The following is a 26556-nucleotide window of genomic DNA, read 5'->3' on the forward strand; positions in this document are numbered from 1 at the left end:
GCAGCATCATGCTGTGGGGATGTTTCTCAGCAGCAGGCCCTGCAAGGCTTGTAAAGATAGAGGGCAGAATGAATTCTGCAAAATAACCTGAGATCTTGGAGGACAATCTTTTTGGGTCTCTTTATTTAGAACTACAGCTCAGGAGGAGATTTCTGTTCCAGCAAGACAAAGATCCAAAGCAGACGGCAAAAGCTACACAGGAATGGTGGAAAAAGAACCAGACCAATGTTCTGGAGGGCCGAGTCAAAGGCCAGACCCAAAACCCATAAAGAATCTGTGGCTGCACTTGAGAAGGCTGTCCATGCCCGGTCCAAACGCAACCTGACAGAACCTGAGCAGTTCTGCAAAGACCAATGGAGCAAAATTCCAGTGTGCAGATGTCCAAGACTGATGGAGACGTCTCCACTCAGACTCAGGGCTGTGATTGCAGCCAAAGCTGCATCTACTAAATACTGACTTGGAGGGGGGGGGGTAATTATGCAAACAGTTCTATTCCATTTCATATTTTCGTTTCATTGAAGTTACTTTGTAGAATTCTGTGGAAAGACACATTTTCTTGACCATGAGTGATTTATGAAAGCATCAAAAGAGACAAACATCCGGGGGTGGGGGTAGGGGGGACTTCTGCAGGGCAGTGTCTCTACATTTTCTTTTGTTCATATTTGGGAAACGTGTGAACAAAACCTGAAGTCTGTCAGTTACTCTCTGGATTTAATATTGAAGATCTGAACCAAGGGAAAATGTAGTTAACAGAAAAACCACAAAAGCTGACCTTTGACCCGGAGGTCTCATCCAGCAGAGGAGCAGCCTGAGAGATAAGATAAGATAAAGATACTTTATTGATCCCAGCTTGGGAAATTCAGTAATCTGTACTGAAGAGCTTCTTCTGTTGGATCCGTTTATTTTTACAGCAGAGATGAACGACAAATCAGATTTAAAGCCCTTTGCACCTGAGGCTAACTGTTTAAATGAGTTCTTGTCGTACATTCCCTCTGAGTTTTGAGTCTTTATTTTTCTCCACAGACAGCAGCCTCAGTGTTTGTCATCACCTCCAGTCGCTTTCAGGAGAACAGAGGTTAAAAAGCACCAGAGTGAGGAAGATGAGGAGACTAGCGATGAAGCAAAGTTGGATTTGGTTCGGACAGTTTAGTCAGGATGGAGATCCACACACAAGAAAAGAGGGGCTTAAAACAGATTCCTTTCATATGAAGGCATAAAATGCCCAATTTTGGACTCTTGCTGTGGGCGGGGCATCACAGGACCTGCAGGAGAGTGGAGGAAGATCGTGGAGATCTAGTCACGTTTGCTTTTGCTTTATTGGAGCTTCACTGGAGAAAAGGTTTCAAACACAACAGTGAATGCCAACATAAATGCATCTGCTGCACGTTTGAGCAGAACTAAAGCTGGACGTGGGAGGAAGGAGTGAGCTCATAGAAACGGCTGAAACAAAAATAAATTCTGCAGAAAAATAAAGTACAAATTCAGATTCCATCGAAAAGTTACAAAGAACACTGGATTTTTACCCATCAGTTCATGTCCAGAGAAACAGAGCTTTAAACTCATCTGCCCCCAGAGTTCTTTGGTCACCTGACCCCCCCCACCCCATCGATAAAACCTCTTGAAGGTTGAAAGTAGAAATTAAGGCCTCAAACGATGGAGCAACGTTTTTTTGCATAAAACTTCCTGTGTGAAAGTGCATCAGCATCTCTGCGTGGAAACACCCTGAGAGCGTACAGCGTCCTGCTGCTGCTGCTGAGCGGTCACCATGGCAACAGCTCCCCATCAGCACGTGCAGCTGCCCCCCCTGAAAGCGTTAGTTGGGGGCTCTTCTCGAGTTCAGTCTGATGCCGCCGCAGCATTTCGAGCTCCGTTTTGCTGGATACGGAGCCGACATGTCCCCAACGCTCCTGCAGAACCTGAAACCGCATCCCAAGTGAGGTCCCAGGTTCTGCCCTGTTCAGAGCTCAGCGGGGGTTCTGACCCAGCTCAAAGTCAACCGTGGCCCTGCTAAAGGGTGGCCAGTATTCTGAGGAAGGAGATGACGAGGACGCAGAACGACTGTCCCACGCCGAACACCAGAGCCTCCAGGGACATCATGGTCTTCCCTGCTGCTTTGTAGACTCCAGCAATGGCGGCACCTGCGGTCACAGTACACACGTTATGGCGCCCTGACAGGTCACACAGTTCGATAAAACAGACAAAAAACCACAAATGTTTGATCAAAGTGAAAAGATTTAAACAAAAGATAGCATCAATCTACAGCGATCAGTATGAACCAACCAACTGTGAAGCTCTGACGGGCGGCCGTGATGCAGCGGTAGGGCGGTCGACCCATGATCGTAAGATTGCAGGTTCGATTCCCGCTTTGCACGCCCATGAGTCAAAGTGTCCTTGGGCCAGACACTGAACCCCACCTTGCCTCTGGTGGTAGGCGGGCGCCTGTGTTTGGCAGCGGAGCCACCACCAGTGTGTGAATGTGTGTGTGACTGTAAAGCGCTTTGTCATTGTAGGAAGAAAGGTGCTATACAAGTATACGCCATTACCATTTACCATTTGACGTCATCTGAAGGTTTGAGAAACACCACGGCGGATCTTTGCTAATGTTTTAGGTTTTCTGGATCCAGAGAAGACCGTGAACTCTATCAACCTTCACCTGCAGGAAGACTTTGGCCATCAGAGACGTATGCATCCAAGCTGATCAGCTGACCCATGCAGGGGGGCGTGGTTTTAACCAAAGCTCCCCCGTTTGTCCGTTTGAGACGTTCTCTAGCACCAACAGCATCCCTGTCTGCACTCACAGACCAGGTCAAAGCGTGCATACATGACGCCACACGTAAGCCGTCAATGTCCAACCAGGAAGTGTTTTGCTTTTTAGAATGGCGCCCGCATCGGATGTTTCAGGTAGCAGTGAAAGACAGTCAACTGCAGTTGGTCCATCTTTTGTTACAACATCTAAAAGACAAACCAAGTGCAGCCAATGGCGATTTTTTTTACCTGCAACTTTGGAGGAGTTTTGGTAAAGACACTGATGATGTAAACTTTGGGTCACATGGTCGCTTTCAATGATGCAGGTACAAAAACACTCGCTGTGTTTAGGATCAGGAACAGACAAGTCACAATAAAGGCTCCTTACTGGTGAGGACTCCTCCGCAGACCGGACCCAGCACGCCCATCAGGATAATGGCGATGGGCAGGAAGCGGGCCAGCTTGTGCTGGCGGAGGGTGGCGAGGCAGAGGAGGGCCGCAGGCAGGTGGAAGATCAGGGAGGAGACCGCTGCCCACAGAAACACGCCGTACCACATCTCTGCACACAAACACACACGCATGTAAGCTCACAGCGTAATAATATGCGAGAGGACTGACATCAGAGCCCCCTGCTGCCTCCCACCAGCGTTTCCTGGTGGGGAGTCTCCCTCCATTGGCTTTTTAAATCAGTAGAATGATTTATGCCGGTTCATTCAAACAGAAACATCAACAAAACCTTAAATATCTTTACAAAGATCTCAGAAGTTCTGCGGATCACCCCAATCACCATGGTGACCAGAGATGTCATGCCTCAGGGAGAAAATGCGTGCTTCTCCTGCTGATATGAACACTTCTGAGCCTCGGCGCGTGTCAGCCTTAGCCGTGAAAACAAAAACACGCGGGGAAGAATTTACAGTCCAAGCTGAGTGAAACGAAACACAATGTTGTTACTTTAATGTGAGCGTCTCCAACATCCTTTATCCAAAGTACCGACAACAACAAAAACCCGGTCTACCCCGCGGAAGAAACCCGATGTTACTGAACTGACGAGCGTCCCGGAAGTGACGCTCCTTAGCGAGAACGACCAACAATACAACGTCACATCCGCCACTAACCAGGAAAAAGCGCAAGAAACCCTGACGTTCGCTTCTTTTTGGAACATTAGGAATGTTAAAACCCGCAGCTTGGAGTAGAAATGTGCGGGCCTCGTCGTAAATCCGCCAACCGTTGATCCGCGTGAGGCGCTCGCGCGCATTAGCTTACCTGAGAAGTCCCGCAGAGACGTGTCGTTCCCCAGCGGCGTGCCGTTCTTCCTCGGTACCAGGTTCAGGCCCAGTATTTGCTGGACGAAGCCGATGTCGCTGTACCTCTCCGCCATGTCTCAGTGCGGGAGAAAAACTTCACCGACAGCTAACATGACAGGCACCCTGCCTCAACGATGGCGCCCTGCCTTTTCCGGTTTCTGCCGGAACAGGAAGCCGTTCAAAATAAAAGCATTTTCTTTACGAACTGACAGATAAATGGCGTCCACTCAGTAACGACTGCACAATCATTGCTAAAATGTTAAAATCAGTATTAGATTCCACAATTTAATAAACTCAGTCTGGCTTCATGAATATTCTGACAAACCAGAGGTATATCTGAATAAACCCCTTTTTGAATCGAGGCCAAACTTTATTTATTTTAATCATATTTGAAAATCTTTTGTGTTGGATCGGATGGAAAAGGAAAGGAGGGAGGAAAAAAAGGGATATTAGAGAGGGGGGGTAGGACGGTGATCATGGGGGGGGGGGGTGTAAAACCATGAAGCAGCATAAAGCAACAAGTTTCTGTATGGTTATCATTACGGTAAGGTTCAGATGTAATACAAATCTGTAAGGGGCGGGGCCTGTCCACACACACACTGCAAAAATGTCCACATGTCAACATGCACACAAAACAGATAGTGTTCACACATGCATACTTATGCCTTCAAACCAACTAGTGTGAAATGTTTCATTCAATTACACAAACTATTAGTGCAAAGGTGAGCTAACACCTGTGCTCAATTGAGTGTTTATGTTCTTCTAAAATGGATGGTGGAATGTAAAAAGAAGGAAGGACAGTGCCCAGCCATCCCCACACCAAGACCCCCGCCGCAACAGCCGCAGCAGCCAGAACCCCCCCCAACGCCACACGGCAGCAGGCAGAGAACAACCGCCCCCCCGGGCGACCACATCCGCCACCCAGGCCAGGGAAAGCAGGACCGCCGTGAGGCCCCCAGAGCCAGAGAGCAGGGAGGCATGGGGGGACAGAGAGTGCACCCCCGGCTCAACCAGGAGAGCAGCCCCCCCGCTGCGCCGAGGGGGCTCAACGCCGGGCCCCACCCGAGAATAGTGCCCAGCCTCAGACCTTTCTTTAACTCAGCAATTAAAACCTTATATGGGAATAGCAATACCTTAAAGTGATTTAACAGAGGAATTCATCAAGGACACCATGGTCCTTGGTAGTTTGTCCTCTATGGGTGGGTGGAGGGCTCCTGCCCCAGGTGGAGGAGTTTAAATACCTGGGGGTCTTGTTCACGAGTGAGGGAAGACCGGAGCGTGAGATTGACAGGTGGATTGGAGCAGCGTCCACCGTTATGTGGTCATTGTACTGGTCCATTGTGGTGAAGAGAGAGCTGAGCCATAGGTTCCAATCCTCACATATGGTCATGAGCTATGGGTCATGACCCAAAGAACCAGGTCCCGAATACAAGCGGCTGAAATGAGCTTCCTCCGTTGGGGGGCTGGGAGCTCCCTTAGAGATGGGGGGAGAAGCTCGGTCACCCATGGAGAGCTCGGAATAGATGTGCTCCTCCACATCTACAGGGACACGTTGAGGTGGCTTCGGGCATCTAGTCCAGATGCCTCATATCCCATTAGGCGAAGGCCTGAAGGAAGCCCCAGAACAGGACGGAGAGATTATGTCTCTCGGCTGGCTTGAGAACGCCTTGGGGGTCCCCAGTGCAATTGGAGGAAGTGGCTGGGGTAGGAGAGGTCTGGGGTTAGAGAACTCTGGGGTTAGAGAAGTCTGGGGTCAGAGAGGTCTGGGGTTAGAGAAGTCTGGGGTAAGAGATGTCCCAGTGGCTTTCCACCAGACAGTAGAAGCTGTGTTTTCATTCACCTGATCCATCTGAACCTCAAAGCCCAGCAGAAATAGAGCAGGGGCCTGTTTCAGAAAGGAGGTTAAGTGTAGACTCTGAGTGCGTTAACCCTGAAATCAGGGAAACCCTGGGATTTCCGTTTCAGAATGGGAGGTTTGTCAAACCAGAGAAAGCAGAGTAAGTCAAACCAGTTTCTGAAAGAGAGGTAACTTATACTCGGAGTCAGTGTCCATGGTTACTTATGCTGTGAACCTAACCTGGTCGGGAGCAGGTTTTATTCCCTAAACTCAAGGTTTCTGCCGGTCCCCTCCCCTTTTTAAAGACGAAGTGGTATTTTTCGCTTTAACCTTCATTGCCCACATGTCCGTCACACAGAGACGGTCTAAGTGACAAGAATGGCTTGTCCTTTTTTGGAGGACCCAATAGACGAGGAGGCTGCATTAATTCGTAGAGAATTATATTTACCTCGTACGAGGATTTTGAGACCTAGACTGGATTTTTTGTCATTTCCCCATACGTTTTTGTTTGAGCGTTACCGTTTTTCGTTGCAGTCAATTACATATAAACAATGAAAACAACAATAGCTATGTATTGCTATGTAGATGTTTCATATTTCAAATATTGTCAACAAAGCCTACATCCATGACATGCTCAAATTTGACCTGATTGAATTATGTTTTTATACTTCATTTTTAGCTGCTGCCATGTTCTTTTAATTCCTGCAGGATTGCATCTACATGAAAATGAAATCAGGGACATTGAATTAGATTAATGTAACAATTACTTTTTGGAAACACAATTTGCTAGCACTGCTTACTTTATTAATCCCATATAAACCTATACCACTTGATCAATACAAGGGTAGACAAAAGTTCACTTTTAAAAACCCAATTGCATGTATTAATATTAAACTGACCAACGTTTGCAAGAGGGGAAGGTTAACAAGAAAGTCCTCTAAACATTACCGACGTTAAATGCATATTTCCCCCAGATTGGTTCTGTACACTATGCAGCATTTCATGCAATTACACCAGGAATGACACTTCAAAAGTACACCTAAATATCGCCATTTTTTATTTCACTCCTTACACTATTTAAAAAGTTATTACAGCCAATATTTTATAACAATGATTTAAATGCAAACTTGCGCATTAACTTGAGCAGCTATGTTTTCCCACGCTAACTGTCTCTGTTTTGCAGATGCAGCGGTGTTGCTTTTCTTCCAGAATATGTGCTCATATTCACTGTAACTCTGCAGCAGCACGTCAAGTTCAGCTGGCGAAAAATACGCAGACCTCTTTTTTTCACGGTTGCCATGGTGACTCGTGATATCTGCGCTCCATTGATAATGGCTTCTTATAGTCGCGGTGCGGACGCTTAACTCCGAATCAGTCCACTCAGAGTTGATTGACCTAACTCCGATCAGCTTCTCTGAAACAGAAAACTCAGAGTTGTTAATCTCCCGATTGACCAACTCAGAGTTCAAGTTTAACCTCAGAGTTGGTTGAACCTTCTTTCTGAAACAGGCCCCTGGAGTGTTGCATTGTTCACAGGATTGCTGTGTTTTTGTAAATATACTCCATTGGTGGGAGTATTCACCCAACCATTCAAAAGAACCCAGGTGCTCTGATTTCCTGTCTGCAGACAGGTCTTGAAGCTGAGTTATGACATCTGGACTTAAAACGTTTCATGACTCAGGTAGGTGGCTTCATCAGTCTACAGGTGCATTGAAATCCTCTCCTGAGTCTGCAGGAAGATGCTGGTGTCTGCAGCTTTTACTCATGTGGACGTGGATTGGTTCACCTGTGTTCAGGTATGGGATGTGTGGGTGAATACTTGTGCAATGCAGAAGAGGCTTATAGGTTCCAGACTGAAGTTACTGCAGATCAACAGGACAAGTGACGCATGCTGCAGGAGGAGGAATAACGGTGGTAGGAGTCATTTTTGGTGTTAAAACTGTTTCTCAGAGCAACATAACGCATCCAGAAGACTGAGGAGTTCTGTTACCACCTGAAAGCCCGCTCTGATATGCAGGTTTCAGCTCCCAACAACCCTGATGACGGACAGACATAACCTCAGCTTCATTCAGTCATGGACGCCAGACCCAACCGCACATTTTGAGGACATTTCTCCTACAGTTTTTTTTTTTAGAATTTTCTGTTTGCCTCCAAAAAATGAATCACAAACTAAAGGAATAATAATTTAAACCAGATTAGAGATGAAAATGTGTTCAAACCTGATGTGTTCTGTCACCGCGTTGTGGTGTGTAACTTGTAGTTCTCCTGTTCTCCTGCAGATGTCACCATTTTTCCAGTTAAAGCGACCCCCCCTGCCCCCCACATGAAGGTCACATTCTGTGGTCTTTTTATAAAATATTTTATTCATACAATCATTTCTCTAACTATAGCAACATCACTATTTCAATTTAGGCGGGGTTATCGGTCGCACATCACCTCATGAACAACAGAATATAAACAAATGCAGGAAAGAGTCTCTGTCTCCTTTCAGTGGCTCCTGTGCGCCCCCCCCCTGTCTGTCTGTGGTGAGCCAATGGAAATATTGCTGGTCCTGGTGGGGCGTGTGATTGGTGCGGCGTGAAGCCGCTGCCTCTGCTGGGGTCCAGCAGGAGAGTCCTATAAGGCAGAGCAAACTGCCACTTGGTAGCTTCAGGGCCCCTCAGGCTGGTCCGTTTATTGCTGGCTCTGAGGGGACAGGACTGTCCTGTCTGGAAAAAAAGAGGAGCAGATCAGGGGCAGCCCAGAGGAGGCAGAGGGAGGAGCTTCACGCACAGGTTCAGTTACACCCAACTCCATTTCTACAGCCCAATATTCCAACAATAGTCGTCTCAATGGGCCTCATACCGGTAATTGTATAGTAAACATGAAATCAGTCATTGAATACAATAGTAAACAGACTAAGCTGAACTTGGGCAACCCTGGGAGGGGATCAGGTATCAGAATCACAGGTACCAAAGGCAGACTCACTTGTTGTCCTCTGCGGCGGACACTTCCTTCAGTGGACCGTTGGGTAGCTCCGCTGTGGGCCGGCACTTCTCCCTGCTCACAGCACAAAGAGGCGTTAGCAGACAGCCCGGCAGATCTGCACATCATCTCAGCTGAAACTGCAGCAGCTGCTCACAGAAACTCAGACCAACTGCGCTGATAGTGCGGCGTGGGGTCGCTTGCTCGCCGTTTCTCTGCTCTTTTCCTGTTCTCATGCACATTATATGGACATGGATGCAGCGTTTACTCCACGTCACATGATGTGTCGACATCACCAAGACAGTTAAACTGTGTCTGACATAGTTTAGCCAGTGTTTGTGGAGCAGCTGCAGGTCTCAGCAGACGCTCAGCAGCTCTGCCGCTGGAGGCCATTAGACACTGAAGGAACCGGCAGCTGCCATCAGGACCAGAACACCAAAGGAGCAGCTGCTGTGAGGTTTTACTGTGAACCTCAGCTTCACGCCACTCCTGCTTTTCTTAGAACATAAACACGTCTGACTTCTTCAGGTTTGAGCACCTCACTACATTGTAGGTTTCTGTTGGCTGAGGTTTGTCCTCCGACTGTAGTGGAGCGTCAGTGAAAACCCCATGAGGGTTCTGAACCCCTCTGAGAAGCGTGCACGGCTGGGACAGAGTGAGAGCTGGAGTGTCTGACCCGGATTTGAGACAGCTGCTGACGTTGCTGGCGTCCTCACACTCCACCGCCAGGTACTTCTCTGAAGAGGAGAGCTTCTCTTCATCACTGAAACACACAGGCACACAGGTGAAGCTCACCGTCCAGCTCAAACGAGCAGAACTGTGACGTGGGTCAGAAGCATGCCTACACAGAACACAGTAAAAGAAAGGATGTGTGGAGATGGAAGGAGTCTGGGAGGTCTACGAAGGAAAAGACCAAAATGTACAGCAAATGGAGAAAGTCGAGTGTTTGGAGAGTTAAGCTGCGTGACTGTTCACTCAGGGAGGGGGACAGAGACTCTGATCCGACCAAATTGGGTTGCAGTAGCCGTCAGTCTTGCTTTGTCTCAGAGAACCACCAATATTCTTGATGAGGACTCAATCAAAGCAAAACACCAACAAACGTCGTCTCAGGTCCTAAACTCAGGCGGATCCTCAGAAAATGAGCCGTGATGCTGCAGAAGCTAGACGTCACGCTGAAACATCTTTACCGCAGCGGTGCTGAACAGAAGGTGGCAGCTGCCAATACGCCTTCCAAATCGTTCCTGTTTAACCTTCAATCTCTGCCTGTATGAAGGACTTGGAGTCTTCAGTGCTGAACCCCAAAGGGATGAAAACCCGCTGCATGCAAAGAAGCACATGAGGCTGAAGACCAATTCTAAACCAGTGTTTTCACCAGCAGTGTGAACCCGCCATGTCTTCACAGCATTACCTTTAAATGAACATTGAAAGGGAAATGAACGACACTTGAACAGGGCATGGCGGGTCAGAGAGATGCTGCGCCTCCTAATACTTTTTCACTTTAAAAAAACACGGATTCTGCCATTACTAACATGAACTAACCTCAGGTAAATGACTGTCGGACCTACGGAAACCTGAATGAACATGGAAGCATCAGAAGGAAGAGAAAGAGGGATCCTCTCCTCCTCTACAGGACATGCAGACTCTCTCTCTTTAGCTTGTGTGATTCATTCATCTGGTTTGTGTGAAGAGAGCAAAGACAAAAAGTGGAACAGATCCAGATGTTAAGGAGATCTTGTCTGTTCAGTGATTCCTCTCTGCTTCTGTCTAATCTGCAGGAGTGTTCACACTTTAAAGAGTGTGTTATGATCCACTGGAAACAACATGGCGGATTCAGACCAGGTGAAGACAGTTTGCACATTAAAGCCCAAAACACTGAAGTTTCATTTATGAGGTGATGAACCTTTTTAAATAAGGATTAACAAACAGCTGCAAAGCGGTTTGTCACCTCAGAGTTACAAGAAACGTCCATCAAGAGACTCTAGGAACAATCTCATCAACGAAGACGGACTGAAAGTGGCACGAATGGTTCTTTTATAGCATGCAAACGTTAAAAATCGGAGCGTTGTGAGGCCGAAAGCTCTTCAGGGCCAAAGCTGAGGAAATGAGAGGTGATTTGTCCGTGTTGGCCGGCATTAAGAAGCCAAGTGAACAAACCTGAGAGAAGGAAGGACAACAGCTTTGCAGAAACATGCAGAATGAAGGACATGAGAGAAAGAGCTGGAACCAAAGAAAAAACTGGGAAAGAAAAGTTGGTGGTTGACGTGACAACAAGACTACATCACGGCTGCAGGCTCATCTCTGATTGGCTGTACATACCGATAAGATTTCAACACTCTGCAGAAGACCACACCCACAACGCACAGCAAGAGAGAGAGGGGAAGCTCAGACTGTGATAGGTTTCATGTCATCAGACTGTTATTTACTCACACACATGGACAATAAAGTGCAGCATTAACAGAATGGGAGACGGAGGACAGGAACCCAATAAGCTGCCCCCTTTCTCCTTCATCTTCAGTGCTCCTCCATCATACAGCCCTGATGTGTTCACTGTCAGGGGCCTCGCTGACACAGCTTTGGTTGTGAAACAGCGTTTTTCATGCCTACGTCCACACAGGTGCCTTTTCAACGTGACACATGTTTCTGTTGAGGGATGCCTGCAAACATCCGGCCATTACCAAGGAAGAATTCACATCATCATCAGCTGAGGTAAATATTTCTGCTAATATGTCTCTCTAATGCAGTACGCATTTGGCCGTGACGACAGTGAAGGCATCAGCAGGAGGCAGAGCAGCAGTGGATCAGTAGAAAGTTGTTAGTAGGACAGCAGTGACCGGGCTGGGCCGTGTAGAATATTTTACACCACAATCTAGTTTTTTGTCATTTCAGGCAGAAACGATATGAACTAAATAACTATATTTGTCAAATGTGAACACTCTGCTCATAAAAGAAATGTGTAATGATCAGCAGGTAGTTCAGATTGAAATATTTATTTCCTGTCATCCTTTAAACAGAACAGATGCACTGAAGGAAAACGATGAAAACAAAGTTAGAAAAGAGAACATAGATAAAACAGAACACTAAACGATCAGCTCCATTTAAGAACATTATCTTTTCAAGTTTTACAGAACAAGCGTAAAATTGACAAACATTTTTGTCCTGTGAATAATCTAGGAACTAAAATCTTCTGGTAGTTTAGCTGCTGCTGCTGCTGCGCAGGTCTGTTTTAGCTGGAGAATCCTGCTTTATTTCAGTCTGACGTTGAACGTGCTCGCTGGCTCTGCTCCAGCTGATTAAAGCTTGCTGCCATTTTCAGTTTTAGCTGAAATGCCTTCTGCACCGTTTGCCGTTCACGTTACTGGTTTTGGTCAGAGTTCAAATAACTGAAAAATCTCCACACAGGGGCCCAAATGCTGTTTTTGAGTCGCTGGCCAAATATCTTTTACAAGCCAAATTGTAACACTATTTTACACAGAACTCCTTTAGGCATTTTACTTTTTGAACTTTTTTTTTGTACGTTTGACCTAAATTTCCATCTGTTATGACTATTTTATTTGTGTTTCTGTAAATTGCCTTGGGTTTTCAAGCGGAATGAAAGGTGCTCTACAAGGAAATAAAGTTTGAACACGTCTTAATTGTCCTCCAACTGTAAACTTGCTGAGAAAACCAGATTAACATTAACTTCCAAATTCTGCCTCCAGCTGATCACATTTGATATTAAATCCTAACAAAGCAAAGCCTGAAGACAGTTAACTGTTTTTGATTATTGTTATTAAATATCATTATATTGAAGCTGCAGTTCTCTCAGGAAGGGGGCGGGGTCTGACGGGTCACAGGTGTACATCGGCTCAGTGGACTCAATTCTGTTCTTCCATTTAGAAAATACAGTTTTTGTTAATGTCCTATGAATGAATATTCTTGTGTTTGGGTCCAGTCTGTGTTAGCGTACACTTGCTCCAATGTCAACAGCTGCTGTAACTGTGTTTTAGCATCAGTCAGGAGCCAGTGACAGACATGATCAGGTGTGAAGAACGCTGCCCAGACCCAGACTACTGACAGTCAGCACATACACGAGGCCTGTGTGTGTGTGTGAGACAGTGTGTGTGTGTTTGTGAGTGAGGCGAACCTCTTGAAGACGGCCGTCTCCGTCTTGGCGTCCACAGTGAGACTGACAGTTTCTTTCATGGAGCCGTTGATGAGCGTCTCAGTGATGCTGCGCTGCTCACAGCTGGACGTTTCCTCCTCTGCGTTGGAAAGAGCGCAGCCCTCAGCTTTGGGAGAGGAGGGAGGGGCCACAGAGGCGCCCAACCAGCAATCACACTCTGGAGGGTTACAGAGAGGAGACATGACATCTGATCAGCGAGAACCTCGACTAGATAACCAGCAGTTCATTTGACTGAAGGACACTTGTTTCCTAAACACTGCAGGGACTTTGGGGGATTTTACTCGTCAGAATCTTAAATTTAAAATGATTTAAAAATCAGACTGATTGAGCCTTGCTCAGAAAATAAACTACACAAATATCAACATTAAGTGAAATAAATCAATGTACTCAATTTATACTATACATTGAATGAAAGTGAAGAAACATACATTCCTATTTACAGACAAACATCAAGCCCCTCCAATTATGGATACGTCAACACAAACAACAAGGTGTTGTCCCAGAGCTGAGACGATGATGAGGTGATGATCCCCACAGAATCACAAGTGCTGCTTAACACAACACTCAAGACCCACAGTAGAAATGAGGTTCATTTAAAGAGTCTCAGTTTGGAATGAATAATTAATAAAATAATAATCCAAATGCTTCAGGAGTCCTTTTGTCCGGAGAACACAGACTTGGGATTATGTGGCATTTTAGAAACGCCGATGAAATCTACAGACTCCAACATTTCAAACCAGATGTCAATCACTTGGCCGCCGCTCTCTGCTGCTGAGTGATGCAGCAGCGTGACTGACCAGGAAACGCTGAATTTCACAGACGGGGACTTTTTTACTTTTACTTCTTAAATTCTATGAGCAACAGCAATGGCGTTATAGAGCGGGGAGTGGATTGGGTGACATAAACAAAGCGTCGTGTGCATTAACACACTGGGCGTGCTCAGTCGAAACAGAAGGTCGTTGTTGGGCATCATGTGGGTGAACATGAAAATGCTGGATCTTACCCTCAGGATGCATTGCTGCGTTCACCCCAAGAGGGTCTACTGTCTCTATGCTGGTTTCCATAGCAACCGGAGAGTTGCACCTCAGAGGGTCTTTGGGACTGAAACAGGGGTGTTTGCATTTCAACGGGATACAGAAACTTCAGCAGAGAAGTGAAGTACAGACTGCTGGTGGGCGTAGTTACCTAACAGGGGTGAAGCTGGAGAAATCTGCCCAGCTGCTTTCAGGGTTGGGTCCCACAGAGTTCCACGCTGCTTCAGGAGGGGCTTTAGAGGAGGAGGGGGACACGGCAGTGCTGCTGGGGCTCGGGGCTGGAGCTGTGGATGTTCCCGTGTCCATGGGGATGTCATCAAAGTTAGCTGTCCACACTGGCCCTTTGAATGAGATAAGACAAGAAAAAAGGAGATGAGTAACGCTGAAGGTCAAACACGTTTCTGCCCTGAGCAAAATGCGAACACCTATGAAACTTGTCCACCAAATAAAAAACAAAAACATTCAAATGATCCCCCTCTCCATCAGGGATTGTGCCAATGAGCGCTTCAGTGACACCGACCTGTGTCGACTTCCATTCTGTCATCGGCGCTGGGATTGGAGGTTTCAAACGGATCCCTTTTCCCGTCCTCTTCCTCAGAATCCGTGCTCTCCTCGCTGTCTGTGCTGCCAGAGCTCCTGTAACAGAGTCGTAGGAAAGTCCTCAGATATGAAGCCGGCAGAGCGCCGGTTCTGTAGCTACACTAAGAAACAAGAGCCGGGCCACGCCCACCACGGCAGCTCAGAAAACACCTGCACACATCAGCCTGCACTACTTGCATCACTAGCTTGTAAAGAAATACAAATAATTGAATTGAAAGGAAGTGGAGGGAAGCAGACTTATATAATCCCCGCCCCGTTCTACCGTAATTTATCATTATCTGCTTCCTAACTTCTATCAGACAGAATTAAGAATCCTGAAGTATCAATAAATCACATGACAAAGATGAATTGCTTAGTTATTATGTAAAAATAGACATAACTCTATTTTGGAAATCATGCAGATCAAATGTGCAGATTGTTATTTTATTTGTTCTTTTTCATGTCCAGATGTGCCACATGCAACCATAATGATAGCGGTTGATGACCTCACAGTGACCTCTCTACTAGGGTAAACAGTTTCTTTCTGCTCAGAACATTTTCACTGATCCTGCACACCTGCAACCAGCTCTGCATAAGCTTTGGGTCCAACAAAACACCCTGTGGGGCAGAGAGATAGGATCGGTCATGCTCACTGCAATATTAACTGTGCTTTGGGGTGGGGGGTGGGTGTCACACAGGGCATTTTAAGTGGACATGGGTGCAGACTCAAGAGCCATTATTAAAAAAATGTCAGCATAACAGGTGTGCAAGACGTCCTCACAATGAGGATTTTAGTCTGTTTTGTGAAGAAATCTAAGAGTCTGGTGAATAATCTGAAAAATGCCTTTCATTTATGTCAGTAGAGAGTCTAATTTTATGACGGGACTCAACAAAGCGAATACCACGGTGATCTGCCAGGACGTTTCTGAATCAGATGCATGATGCGTGCAGACAACAAACATCCTATAGATCAAACCCAAGACTTGCCAGGTACAAAGCATTCCACAGACAGATTTAAAAATCATGAATGTAAAACCGTAGCCTGAATTCACATCATTCTGGGCTCCATACCCATCAGACAAAGCAATAACTTTGTTTTCTCTTTAAATGTGAATGTTTGATGGACTCACCAATCAATTGAGTTCTAGTTTAGACTCTCTGAGGACTCATATGAATGAGGCATGGATGCAAACCCGAGCAATGCAACTCAGATTCACAACTCGCGTGTGCCATGCACATCAACTGTGCATGATTGACTGACTCCAGCTACTACTGAGCAGCTCACCCTGACTTATTTGTTTAAGACAGCCACACAGAGGAGAAAACTAAAGGATCCCTGCGTCCAAATGCCAAATGCCTAAAACGCATCATCAGTGCTGTTCACCTTTAGCCCCACATCACTGACCTCTGGCGTCTCTGAGCCTCGGGAGCAAAGGTGACGTCTTTTTCATCCCAGATGTCCTCCTCATCTGAACCAGCGTCTTCAAACTGCTGGATTTTCTCCTTGCAGCGGGCCTCGAACAGAGCTATATTTGCCTGAAAAACACACCAAACCATTCTTTAGAAAGACACTACTGGAGCATGCTAGCACAAACTCATCTGGAAAAACACGAGGCTGCATCACTGGCAGACACCTTGCATGAAGAGTGACGGCACACTGAAGTGGATTAAACGCCCCTTATGTGGTTCCACTGAGCATCTCAGACGGTTGAACCATTCAGCATAATTTGAACTTGCGCATAATTACAAAAGGTCACAAAACTAAATGGAAGACTTGTGCTTCAACCATTTCCATTAAAAGAAATACTGTTTCCAATCCACCCCCTGTCACGCCTGCTCCACTTCAGTAGAACTAAGGCTTGACAGTTATTGGGTTTAGTCAACATCAGCTGGTTTAAACTCAGGCTGGGTCTCAGGATCAGTGCACTGACCTGCATCTAACAAGAATTTCTCTTAGCTGGCTTCTTTGTCATCAGGTGGTTGTGTACGTCACACACGACCACCTGAGGACGACTCTGACAAAGACGGAACGAGTCTGTCGGCACGTCAGGTACGTTTGAACATAACCCAGGTCTGATGACAAAACAACCAAGAGGTCAGTAGGCAAGTACAGACACTAGGAACTGTCTTGCATTCTTTTCTTTTAACATTGTGGCTTCCAAATGAAATAACTACCGTCTGAATCAAGCTTCAAGCCCAATCCTAAAGAAATTCTGCCCCAATTGTTTTCCAGCTAACTTTTCCCTCTTGCTGCTGGTTTTCTAAATGAGATGAGCAGTTATTTGTTGAGTGAACACGCCTGGCACACGTGGCTTGACATAGCATTTTTACACAGCAAGTTTACGTTCATTACTGAATGCACAAACACAGACACATACAAAAAAAACATCTAAATCAAAGTACTTACACTTTCATTTGTGTTGAGTGAAAAATTGATGTCTGATATTCTATCAAAAGGAATACTGAAACATTAAAGAGAACAGAGTTAGTTTAGTTAGGCTGGTTAAACATTTACAAACATGAGCTCACATGGTGAGTGTGTACTTCCACCGCAGGCTCAGCCACAGCGTGCAGACCACACAATTACAAAGACAAAAAGTCAAACATTTACTGCAGACTCTAACAAACACTGAAGATTTGCATCACTGTTGTGCCAACAGATCACATGAGACACCAGAGAGGGAAAAGCCAAGAATCTCGCCAACAGCTGGGCCTCACTGAAGCCTGAGAAATAAATCCTACTCTGTCTTGTTCTGGGCTTGAAATCTGATCACTGTCGTTCTGTTGACAATTTATTCTTGTTGCAGCAGTAAAAGACTAAATTTGGTTTGAGGTTGAAAACCAAAGACAATTGCTGTCTTATTTCATTTTTACTCATGGATCAGTCAGAAGTGGGAAGTCAACGGACACTTTATATGCGACTGTACAACAGTGCTGCTTAGGACGACCAGTCTACCACTATTTCAGCACCAACACACTGCAAGTAGTTTCAGTTCACAGTGCATCCTCACTGCCATCCATCAGTTCCTCTTTGTTCAGAATATATACCTGAACATCATTTCCTCCACAGAGATCTGCACTTCTATATGTGACGGAGGTTTTGGGTTGTAGTCAACTGACAAAGTTTTCACTGATAGGGTTACTGACCCCACACGTTTGCCAGACATCCCTACCCCCCCTCACTGCTGATTACCTGATCAGGTGTGTCCAGCTAATCAGAAGGGGAAAGCCAGGGGTGTTTGGAAAACATCAGGACCCTTGTTGATCCCCCTGACAGCTAAGGTGTTTATGAATCAAAGCTATTATTACATTGCAACATTGTTGGGATCAACACACACACATATGTGCTTTATGCAGGACTGCCTGCTGATGATAGATAACCGAGTGTGTTGATCAGCGGTCTCTGCGGTTCCTCTCATTCATACAGCAGACGTCTGCCTTTGGTCCTCTAACAGATCATTTCCAACACAGCTCCTACGTTAAATTTGTCTTACAGCGACATCAAGGCAACTTTAGGAAACAATTGATGGAAGGGGAAGGAGCAGTCAACATTTCTACAACACAAAACACTATAAGGTTGTTCAAATGTTTCATTATTTGTAGAGATAAATCCTCCAAAAGTTGTCTGTTTAGGAAAAGTCTACCTAGTATTTTAGTGCCATTGTTGTTGTATTTTTCCTTCCAATACTTGGAGCGTGTGACGTACACAGCAGCAGGAGGATTACTCTGTCTGAGACAGCATGCTTTACTCTTGTTGTCAAACACCATCTTGTTTATTTGATTACAGCAACATGTACAAACGTGGAAGACAGAGTAGTTTATGTGAGTGAAATATTCTTTACTCGAGTTCTGTTTTAGCAGTTTCTGCACAAAGAAAAAAACAGATTCAGATTTACCACCAGAGAAACCCTTTAAAAACAATAATCAAATCAGAATGAGCCGTTTCTTCTGCCTTATTTACAGAGTGCTTCAGTGATTTTACATGTTCCCTGTTTGAAAGTGAATAACCTTCTTGTAAAACACTGATGGAGCCCCAGTTACCCTGAAGGTCTACATTCATAGAGTGTGTCCCCCCAGAGTAAAAGAGACAGTAAGACGATGCAAAGCTGGCTGCGGGTTTATTACAAAGACAAATGATCTCCATCCATCCTCTAAACCCCTTTTTGTCCCTTTCGGGGTCACGGGGGTGATGGTCTGGCCATTGGGACTTCCTGGCTGCTTTCATTTCATGCAAGAGAAGACAAATGTTCACTTCTCTTTTTAAACATCAAAGTAGTTTCAAAATCAAACGTTTTTTCCCCCAATATTTTTGAATACTTAAACAATAACAGCAATGAATGTTTTGAAAAAATAAACTGTCAGCCTCCAGCTTTGCAATGTCTCCACTGTCATCTCGTTTGTGTGAAAACCATTAACATGTGGACGGGTGTGTAGTTGTGCAAGAAGAGTACTCACTCCACAACATCGTCCTGATCCGCAAACTCTTCATCATTGAAGCCGAACTGCTCAATAAAATTGGACGTCATTTGTTGCATCTGATAATCAGAAAAGGCCTGGCGAGACCCAGGACCAACGACAATGATATAGTCTTGGCTCTACACAAAAGCTGCTCATTATTGCAGGAATACAGCCCCATTTCCAAAAAAGGTTGGGATAGTGAGTGAAAGGAAACAGTAAAAAACTCTGCATTCAGTTGAAATCTTCTAAAAAAAACTGTTTAAAAAAACTCCAAATAACCCATTTAAAATATAAATGTGATCTAACTGGATTTGAATGGAATAAGAGTAGATTTCCCTACAGAAATTCTTTTTTTAAAACTTGGATTTGAGAGAGAAAAAGCAGCCGTTTCTTTTTTTAAAGTTACTGATACTTTTTCTGTGAAACACGTAAATCTGGTTTATTCAGAGGATAAAAAGCCTTTCTTTTCAGTAGTTCCGTGGTCAGAGTGAACTAGCTTTAAAGCATCAGCTGAGCAGCTTCTGATGTTCTGCTGTCAGGTTGGTGTCAGGCTCTGGGATCAGCTACACAAACTCATGTTGTTGAGACTAAAACCAGCGGATGGCGGTCTTGTCATTACACAGACAAATAATGTTTTCTGCCAAGTTCCTAACCTGAACCAACTCTAAACCTCGACATGGTAACACTCAACAGTTTCAAATAAGTACAGAGTTTAAAACATTTGCAACAAAAATCCTCTTTGAGTGCTAGACTGAGCTTGGGTGGGCAGAAATTTATGTGGCACGTTTGGTTTGTTTTTCACATTTTTGCCACATAGGGTCAATTTTGTGAAGGACAACTATCTGACTGTCATTCTGATTTCAGCAGATGTCACTCAGTCCCAACTTTCTTGGAAAAAACAGGAGGCATTATGGGACATACATGCACCAACTTGGTTTTGATCAGAAGAAATGGTAGTTGAGTGAATGTATTCAAACCTTGGTAGAGATCATTTACAGTTAGAGACATTCTTAATGTGTTATGTTCATATGTTTAGCTAATAAAGACAAACTGTTGGGTCCTGGGTTGGAAATGTGCACTTCACATTATTAATCATTACATCCTGCAAATAAGCTCAAAATGATTGTGATGTGTGGGAAAACGTTTTACTGTTCGATAATAAAAACAACTTATGGAAACTAAGCTTAGAGTACTTTTATATTGTGTTATAACTACAGAAGTGGCCTCTTTAGCCACAAGGGCCACGCAGCTTTAAATTCAAATGTAAAAAGAGCTAATTGGATTTCCCAATATTTGAATAACATGTGCATCGTTTCTAAATGAAGCCAATGCAAGAAAAGTGTGTGCATTGAACTTACCTGTTGAAGGGAGGAGTCCTGATGAAACCCACTGTCTTTAAAGTCCACCTCGTCATCACTGGAAGAGTGGATGTGATGAGTGTTGACCTGAGTGAGGCGTACACCAAAAGAACGTTCAGTTACAGGAGCAGACAGCTACACCCCCCCAGTTAAAGGCCCCAGGGGTGCGGAGGCCAATTCCTTTAATTTAGCTATTGATTGAAACCTGGTGTCACATCAAAAAAGAAAATCAGACAAGAAACTGGCATGCCAGCTTCTACCACTGAGTTTTTACATGTGAATGTGAAAGAGTTATCACAGTTCATTCATCCTTATGTGAGCAAAGAGCATCTGACAGAAACTGTGTGTTGATTGTCCCATCATAACAATCAGCAGTGAAATGTCTATGGTTAGTTCCAGGTTTGAGTTTTTCTAAATGCAATAGTAAAGAAGTGTAACCAACATGAAAACCAGACCGTGAGTAAAAATGCTGAGAGAAGGAGGAAAATCCACCAGAGTAATTAAACACACATGGTCAAAGCCAGGCTATCCATTTAGAAAGTCCTGAAGATCACATAAGAAAACTAGCTAGAGATAAGAAGAAAACAACATTGTAAGAGACAACAGCAACGGTCTCCAAAGATGGAGTGAAGGTACAATAATCAGCTCAGGTAGAGAGGCTACACCAGAGGAGAAAAATCCCTCATTAGGCTGACTGTTGCTAAAAATGACAGAGATTAGCTTCAAGAGTTGTGAGACACAGATAAGTTTTTAAAAGATAAAAGACAAAAGTAAGACGGAAGAAGAATCTGCTCATGAGCCCAAAGACACAAGCTCACCTGAGAAACACAGTGATGGTAGTGCTGTGGTTTGAAACTCTTTGGAATGGGCCCATTGATGGCAGCAGCAAAATTAACTAGATATTTCTCTGCCACAAAGCCCAAAGCCCAATGCCAAACTAATTACAAAGTTTGTAAAAAGCAAGAAGTGCAAAGTTTTAGATGAGCAAGTCAATGTCCACATTGAAACCCAACAAAGGAAGACTTCTTCCTGCTGAAAAGGAGACTAAAGGGGGACAACCCCCAAAGAGGCTGAACTGAAGGAGTATTACAAACAAAAACAACCTTTGGGATGTCAATGACTCACAGACTTGATGCAATTACTGACAGCAGGGAATTTTCAAATAAATATTTACCTATTTTCTATTACATGTTAATTCTTGATGTTCAAATACTGTTGCTCACATGGAAAAATGATTTCAAAGTTGTTTGCCAGATCTAGATGTAACCACCAGAAAAAAAAACCTTGGTCTTGTATTCATCTTTCAGAGAAAAACCCAAACATTTTCTGTCCATGATGAAAACAAAGCCCTTGGCTTCACTGTCCTTATGTTGCCTAAAACATTCAGGATTGTAAATGAGTAAATCATTGCCAGTTTTTCCTCCCTACTCTTTGGGGGGGGGCCGCCTGTCATTTCATACTTTCTCACATCTTTATTTTTTTAAAGAGCCATACATTACACCATGCACAAAGGTGAGAAACAAACATGCACAAAGGTGAACTATTTTCACCTTTCATAATAAAACAATATGAAACAGTTGCAATCGCAGCACCAGAAATAGTCACTAACTTGGCAGCCATCACTGTTTTATATAATAGTCTGTAGGAGGTCTATAAAGCTGCTTGATACAGCAAAGCTCTGTGAGTTTCACTGAGGCATTTTACTTCTGACGTACAACATTATGTAAACGACTTATGAAGCGCTAAGCGCAAAAGGGGTGAGTCACAAACGTTTATGCAAAGAGAAGAGGAAAAAAGACAAAACAACCCGAAAAACAGCTTACCAGCAATCCTGTGATTACAACACGATCACTCACCAAGTCAACTGCGTTTCTCTTGTTTGTGTCAGCCAGCTGCCCAGAAACAAAGGCCTCCCATCTTTCCCGGTCCTCTGAAGGCAGCTCTGTCCAACACAATCAGGTCGGTCAGGTCAGACTCAAACACAGGGAAGCAGAACCCAGAAGCAGAGCACTCTCAGAGGAACTATTTCCCTGTTTTCACACATATTCACAAACAAAATACTAAACACAGGGGAACCCACAGGGCTCAACTTATTTTTTTACTGCTGGGTTTTCATATCAAATGATTTTTCATCACTACGTGCTGTACTTTTAATTCTAATGTATGCAGATGATACTTTGGTTTATGTGAACAGAAAAGTCTTTTACAAGTAAAGGCCCGTACACACCGGGACGAATATTCGCCAGGCGTTATTCGCCAGCGTTTTTCGCCACGTCTTTTGTGTTCACACCCAGGTGATTTTCGCTGACGATGAGTGGAGTGAACATGCAATTTCCTTCCCTGACATTAGATGGCGCTTAATGTAAAACAGAAATACTCCTGTACACAAGGTGGCGCTGCGCAGCTTTACGCTTCTTAAAGTCGCTTTTCACTCAGAAGAAGAGAGCAAGTATTTACGCGCTTGTCAGAATCATACAAAGAAAACATGAATATTTCAAACACCAGTAGCTCCAACTGGTGCTTGGTTCGGGGATATTTTAGAATGTCCGTCATTATTGCTTCGCGGCTGTGTAGACGCTACTTGGCGTCTATCTTCTTCGCTGGTATGTGTGCTCAGAATGGCAGTTTTGTGTTTGAGCGCCCCCAAGTTGTGTTTTACTGTAACTTCAGAAGCTCCAGACTAGTGAGCAAAAGCGCCGTTCTCATTGGTCGAGTAGATTTCGACGCGACGCGTCGAAAAAAAAAACGAACCCGAGGCGGTTTTTTTTTTTTGACGCTTTAACGCCTGGCGTTTTTTCGCGTCGGTGTGCACACTCTCGTTGGTGCCCTTTGTTTAGTCACGAGGCGTTAAACGTCGGCGAAAATCGCCGGCGAAATTCGTCCCGGTGTGAACAGGCCTTAACTGAAAGGCTGAATCCTTTATTTAATCTCATGTCACAGCTGTTGAATCTCTAAATCTCATGTTGATGCAGCTTTTGTTTATACAGCATCAGCTTTTGCTGCATTTATCAGTATTACATTTGCCATTTCGCATTTACTCCAAGAAATGATTGTTGAGAAACTACAGATTAAAACTACCACTATAGTTGATTTTGGACTATTATTAGAACTGAAAACATTAAAAAAAACAACCACATCAATAAAAAAGCAATATTAAAACATTTGAATGATAATCTGATCGTGTCAGTAATTCTGACCTGGAACGCTGAATAAACTTCATTTGGAGGACATAAAAGAGCCTCACCAGAGAGGAGCTGCTGTATCTGCAGCCCGTTTGGCCCTTTATCACTGTTATGAACTATAGAGTTGGCTATCCTGGTCAGGTGACCCATGTAGCCTCGTCGCCGCCCACCTTCTGCCCTGTGATACACAAAGTAACAGCATGATGGGCTATAGAAGCAGCAACACCTGCAGTAACTGGACTGTTGAGCAGAACTCCTTACTGTTCTTTTTCGTTGGAGCTCCAGGCGTCCACGATTCTCTGGATAAACTGACTTTTCTCAAAGAGCTGAAGGAGAAACAAAAGTAATTCAGTAATCTGGATACAAAAGCTTTTTCTTTACAGAGCAACAAGTGTATTAATTTGAGTTCTGCTACCCTCATAAGCTATCATTAAAGACATAATTGGATTTTTTCTGTTTCCTCAGCAGCCTTACATGTCTGATCAGCATGCTGTCCTTTGCTTGTTCCTGCTCTGTGCCTGGCTGCATGTCTGTGGGGGCTGGGGGCATAGCCAGAATCATGGCTGTGCAGATTTCCACCTGAATGTGGAGGAAGTTGTTCCAGATGTATTTGAAGTACATATCCTGTTGAGGATTTAAAAAAAAAAAAAGAGTTAGCCAAGCAGTTTGGTGATAGTTTTGACAAAGTTCTAGTGGAGAAATAACAGGAGCTTTTTAAGAGAAAATAGCACAGAGGAAATGTCTGGTCCTCCAACTAACATTTGAGTAAGGTTTTTAACCCAGCAGACATTTTTTACGTCTTGGGCTTCATGTAGTGAGCCATTTTTTCCTGCTGTTGAGCTCTGCACACTCCTACATCGTTGTCACATTTGGTTATTTTCAGTTGCAGCCACGGTAGTTGAGAAAAAAGGTAAACAAACACACAATTTGCTTTTATTTAGCACAGCAGGATTAGCCTCATGTAGAGCACACATTTATTTATTGTTGTTCTGTTAGCTTTAACTATTACATTTTACATTTATGTCCTTTTGAGCTTCTTGTGGAGTTCTCCCTGGTTCAAAGGGGCGGCTGAGGGTGGAGCTTCTTTTTTTTAACTAAAGCTCATTGGAAGGACGCAGCATGGGCACCTGGGATCATTAACTTGAGAATTTTATGGATTTGTAGAACACATTTTAAGGTAATTCTTGCTTCATTCTTGTTGAGTAAACATCACTTTTGTACATTTTATGTTTCTTTAAAGACCAACTCTGATATAAGATTGTGCCTTTGGTGTTTTTAACATTTTCTTGTGGCCTTTTTCTCATGATGGAGGACAAATATAAAGAAGATTAAGCTTAAAATTGCATTTCTGTGTATTTTTCTTATCAGGTCGTCGTGAATCCAGAGCAGACGAAAAAAATGTGCTTGGGAAGGCTTCTAGTTGTGATGTAAAAAATTGCAAAAATGGCGAGCTACGAGCTTCCTGCTTGGCTTTATTCTGATGCATCCTCTTGCAGACGAATAGATCCATGAACATCTTTGTCTGCAATCTGGATCAAAACTGTACGGCTGGTTAGCTCCAATATGGCTCAACATTTTCCTTCCTTCATGTTTTCCAACCATCCAGCCATTGAAGCTCCTTATTGGCTAAAACACACCTGATCCAGGTAATCAACAACAGATAAGGCAGAGTTTTCTGGAAAACTAGCTGGAGGCCTGGATTTGGACACCCCTGCTCTAAACAGATGGATGATGGGAAGTGGGGACTGAACACTCTCACAACTCAGAAGCAAATGTATAATGAACTCCTGTTGCTCTGCATAAAACATATTTCAAAACAACAGATTTGTTTATTTTGGATTAACCAGCATAATCATAATTAAAGTCCACTGGGAACACAAAAGATGATTGGAGTGGGACATTTTAAGACTGTTGTCTGCTTTTTGTGTAGTTCCCTCACATTTGTGTCAAAGGTCAGGTATCAACTGTCTGTCGTGATCGTTGTTTTTCAGGTCAGTTTGATGACAGCTCTTTGTTTCTTGTTAGTTCAGACACTTTCATTTCCATCTTTGCTTTTTTTTGCTGTCAAGTATCCTCGGGTTCAGTTAATCCCTTTTATTTTGACATTTTGAAAATGTAATTAAGCTGTTTTAAGTAATAAATTATTACCACTAATTTGTACTCAGCGTTTAAGACCGTCTATACCGTTTTCCAACATTTACACTTCAGGTGAAAGGTTTAGAATCAAATACTCGCTTTGGAAACTTCATCTTTTATCTTAATCTTCTTAGGTCTTACATGACCTTTAAGCCTTTTATTTTGCAAACTTTTGTCATTATTTAATGATGAACTTTTCTAAAATGTCCACAGCTGACTATTGCTGTGCAGCTTTCTGAGGAGTGAGATGAACGATGCTACTTACTAGTATGACTCCCAGTGTGTTGAGGTTTATGAGTTCTGTGTTGATGCTGTGATTGTTGCACTGCAACAAACTGGCCACCAGTCTGACCACATTGAGGCGAGTATTGCCCACGGGTGGGTCCAGCACCCCCCATGTAGTTTTCATCACATTTTTCTGCCAGAGGGATACACTGATTACTCAGGGAGGAGATCTGATGTTGATGGAGAACAGTGAGGAAGAAGCTGACTGCGCACCTTGGGGGGTTCAAGCAGCAGCTGGTGAAAGTCTTTGAGTCGAGGCCGCACAGCCTCCAGGATGCTGTGGTTGACTGAGAAAGATGGATGGGACACCCCAGGGGGACACTCCATATGCCCCTCAAACCTGCAACATTAAAACTCACAGTCAACCTCACCTTTAAGGAAGCACAGATGGAGGTGATGAGGTTTACCCAGCATCCATCAGTCGATTCAATCAGAGATGTTATTAGTAATGATGGACACAGGAAGAGAGTCAATTAAGAGCAAAAATGTGGCACAGCTAAAAAGACTGCACA

At 44.2% G+C, this 26556-nt stretch overlaps 2 protein-coding genes across 9 annotated transcripts in view; both read right to left on the reverse strand.

Moving 5' to 3' along the window:
- Window positions 1-1297: 1297 nt before the first annotated feature.
- On the reverse strand, window positions 1298-4220 carry tmem170a (transmembrane protein 170A). The gene is made up of 3 exons (XM_004086206.5): window positions 4009-4220; window positions 3134-3304; window positions 1298-2138 (listed from the first exon to the last, which is right to left on the reverse strand). Exons 1-3 carry the CDS (start codon window positions 4121-4123, stop codon window positions 2008-2010), a joined length of 417 nt encoding a protein of 138 aa, XP_004086254.1. The 5' UTR covers window positions 4124-4220; the 3' UTR covers window positions 1298-2007.
- A 4009-nt stretch (window positions 4221-8229) lies between these two features.
- The window catches only part of ppp6r3 (protein phosphatase 6, regulatory subunit 3), a 43026-nt gene continuing 24699 nt past the window's right edge, over window positions 8230-26556 (reverse strand). Inside the window, exons 9-26 of one of the 8 annotated variants that reach the window (XM_011472827.4) lie at window positions 26258-26384; window positions 26025-26177; window positions 24098-24247; window positions 23885-23949; window positions 23686-23801; window positions 22298-22383; window positions 20442-20528; window positions 19081-19127; window positions 17033-17087; window positions 16031-16161; window positions 14567-14682; window positions 14198-14387; window positions 14016-14113; window positions 12974-13169; window positions 11167-11184; window positions 9527-9613; window positions 8854-8925; window positions 8230-8594 (exon numbers count right to left, since the gene is read on the reverse strand). In XM_011472827.4, the coding sequence (XP_011471129.1) occupies window positions 8546-8594; window positions 8854-8925; window positions 9527-9613; window positions 11167-11184; window positions 12974-13169; window positions 14016-14113; window positions 14198-14387; window positions 14567-14682; window positions 16031-16161; window positions 17033-17087; window positions 19081-19127; window positions 20442-20528; window positions 22298-22383; window positions 23686-23801; window positions 23885-23949; window positions 24098-24247; window positions 26025-26177; window positions 26258-26384 (1843 nt within the window). In that variant the 3' untranslated portion in view covers window positions 8230-8545. Of the gene's footprint in view, window positions 8595-8853; window positions 8926-9388; window positions 9614-11166; window positions 11185-12973; window positions 13170-14015; window positions 14114-14197; window positions 14388-14566; window positions 14683-16030; window positions 16162-17032; window positions 17088-19080; window positions 19179-20441; window positions 20529-22297; window positions 22384-23685; window positions 23802-23884; window positions 23950-24097; window positions 24248-26024; window positions 26178-26257; window positions 26385-26556 lie in introns of all 8 variants that reach the window. The other 7 variants (XM_078948327.1, XM_011472824.4, XM_078948325.1 and 4 more) reach the window with 7 other exon arrangements.

Source organism: Oryzias latipes, chromosome 6 (genome assembly GCF_053564925.1).
Source record: "Oryzias latipes strain Hd-rR chromosome 6, Olatipes_Hd-rR_3.1".
Classification (NCBI taxonomy): domain Eukaryota; kingdom Metazoa; phylum Chordata; class Actinopteri; order Beloniformes; family Adrianichthyidae; genus Oryzias; species Oryzias latipes.

Coding starts and splice junctions, on each gene's coding strand:
- tmem170a (XM_004086206.5), bottom strand. CDS start 4,123: ATGGCGGAGAGGTACAGCGACATCGGCTTCGTCCAGCAAATACTGGGC. Junction 3,305..4,008: donor GTCTCTGCGGGACTTCTCAG/GTAAGCTAATGC, acceptor GTTTGTGTGCAG/AGATGTGGTACGGCGTGTTT. Junction 2,139..3,133: donor CTGCGGAGGAGTCCTCACCA/GTAAGGAGCCTT, acceptor CTGTGACCGCAG/GTGCCGCCATTGCTGGAGTC.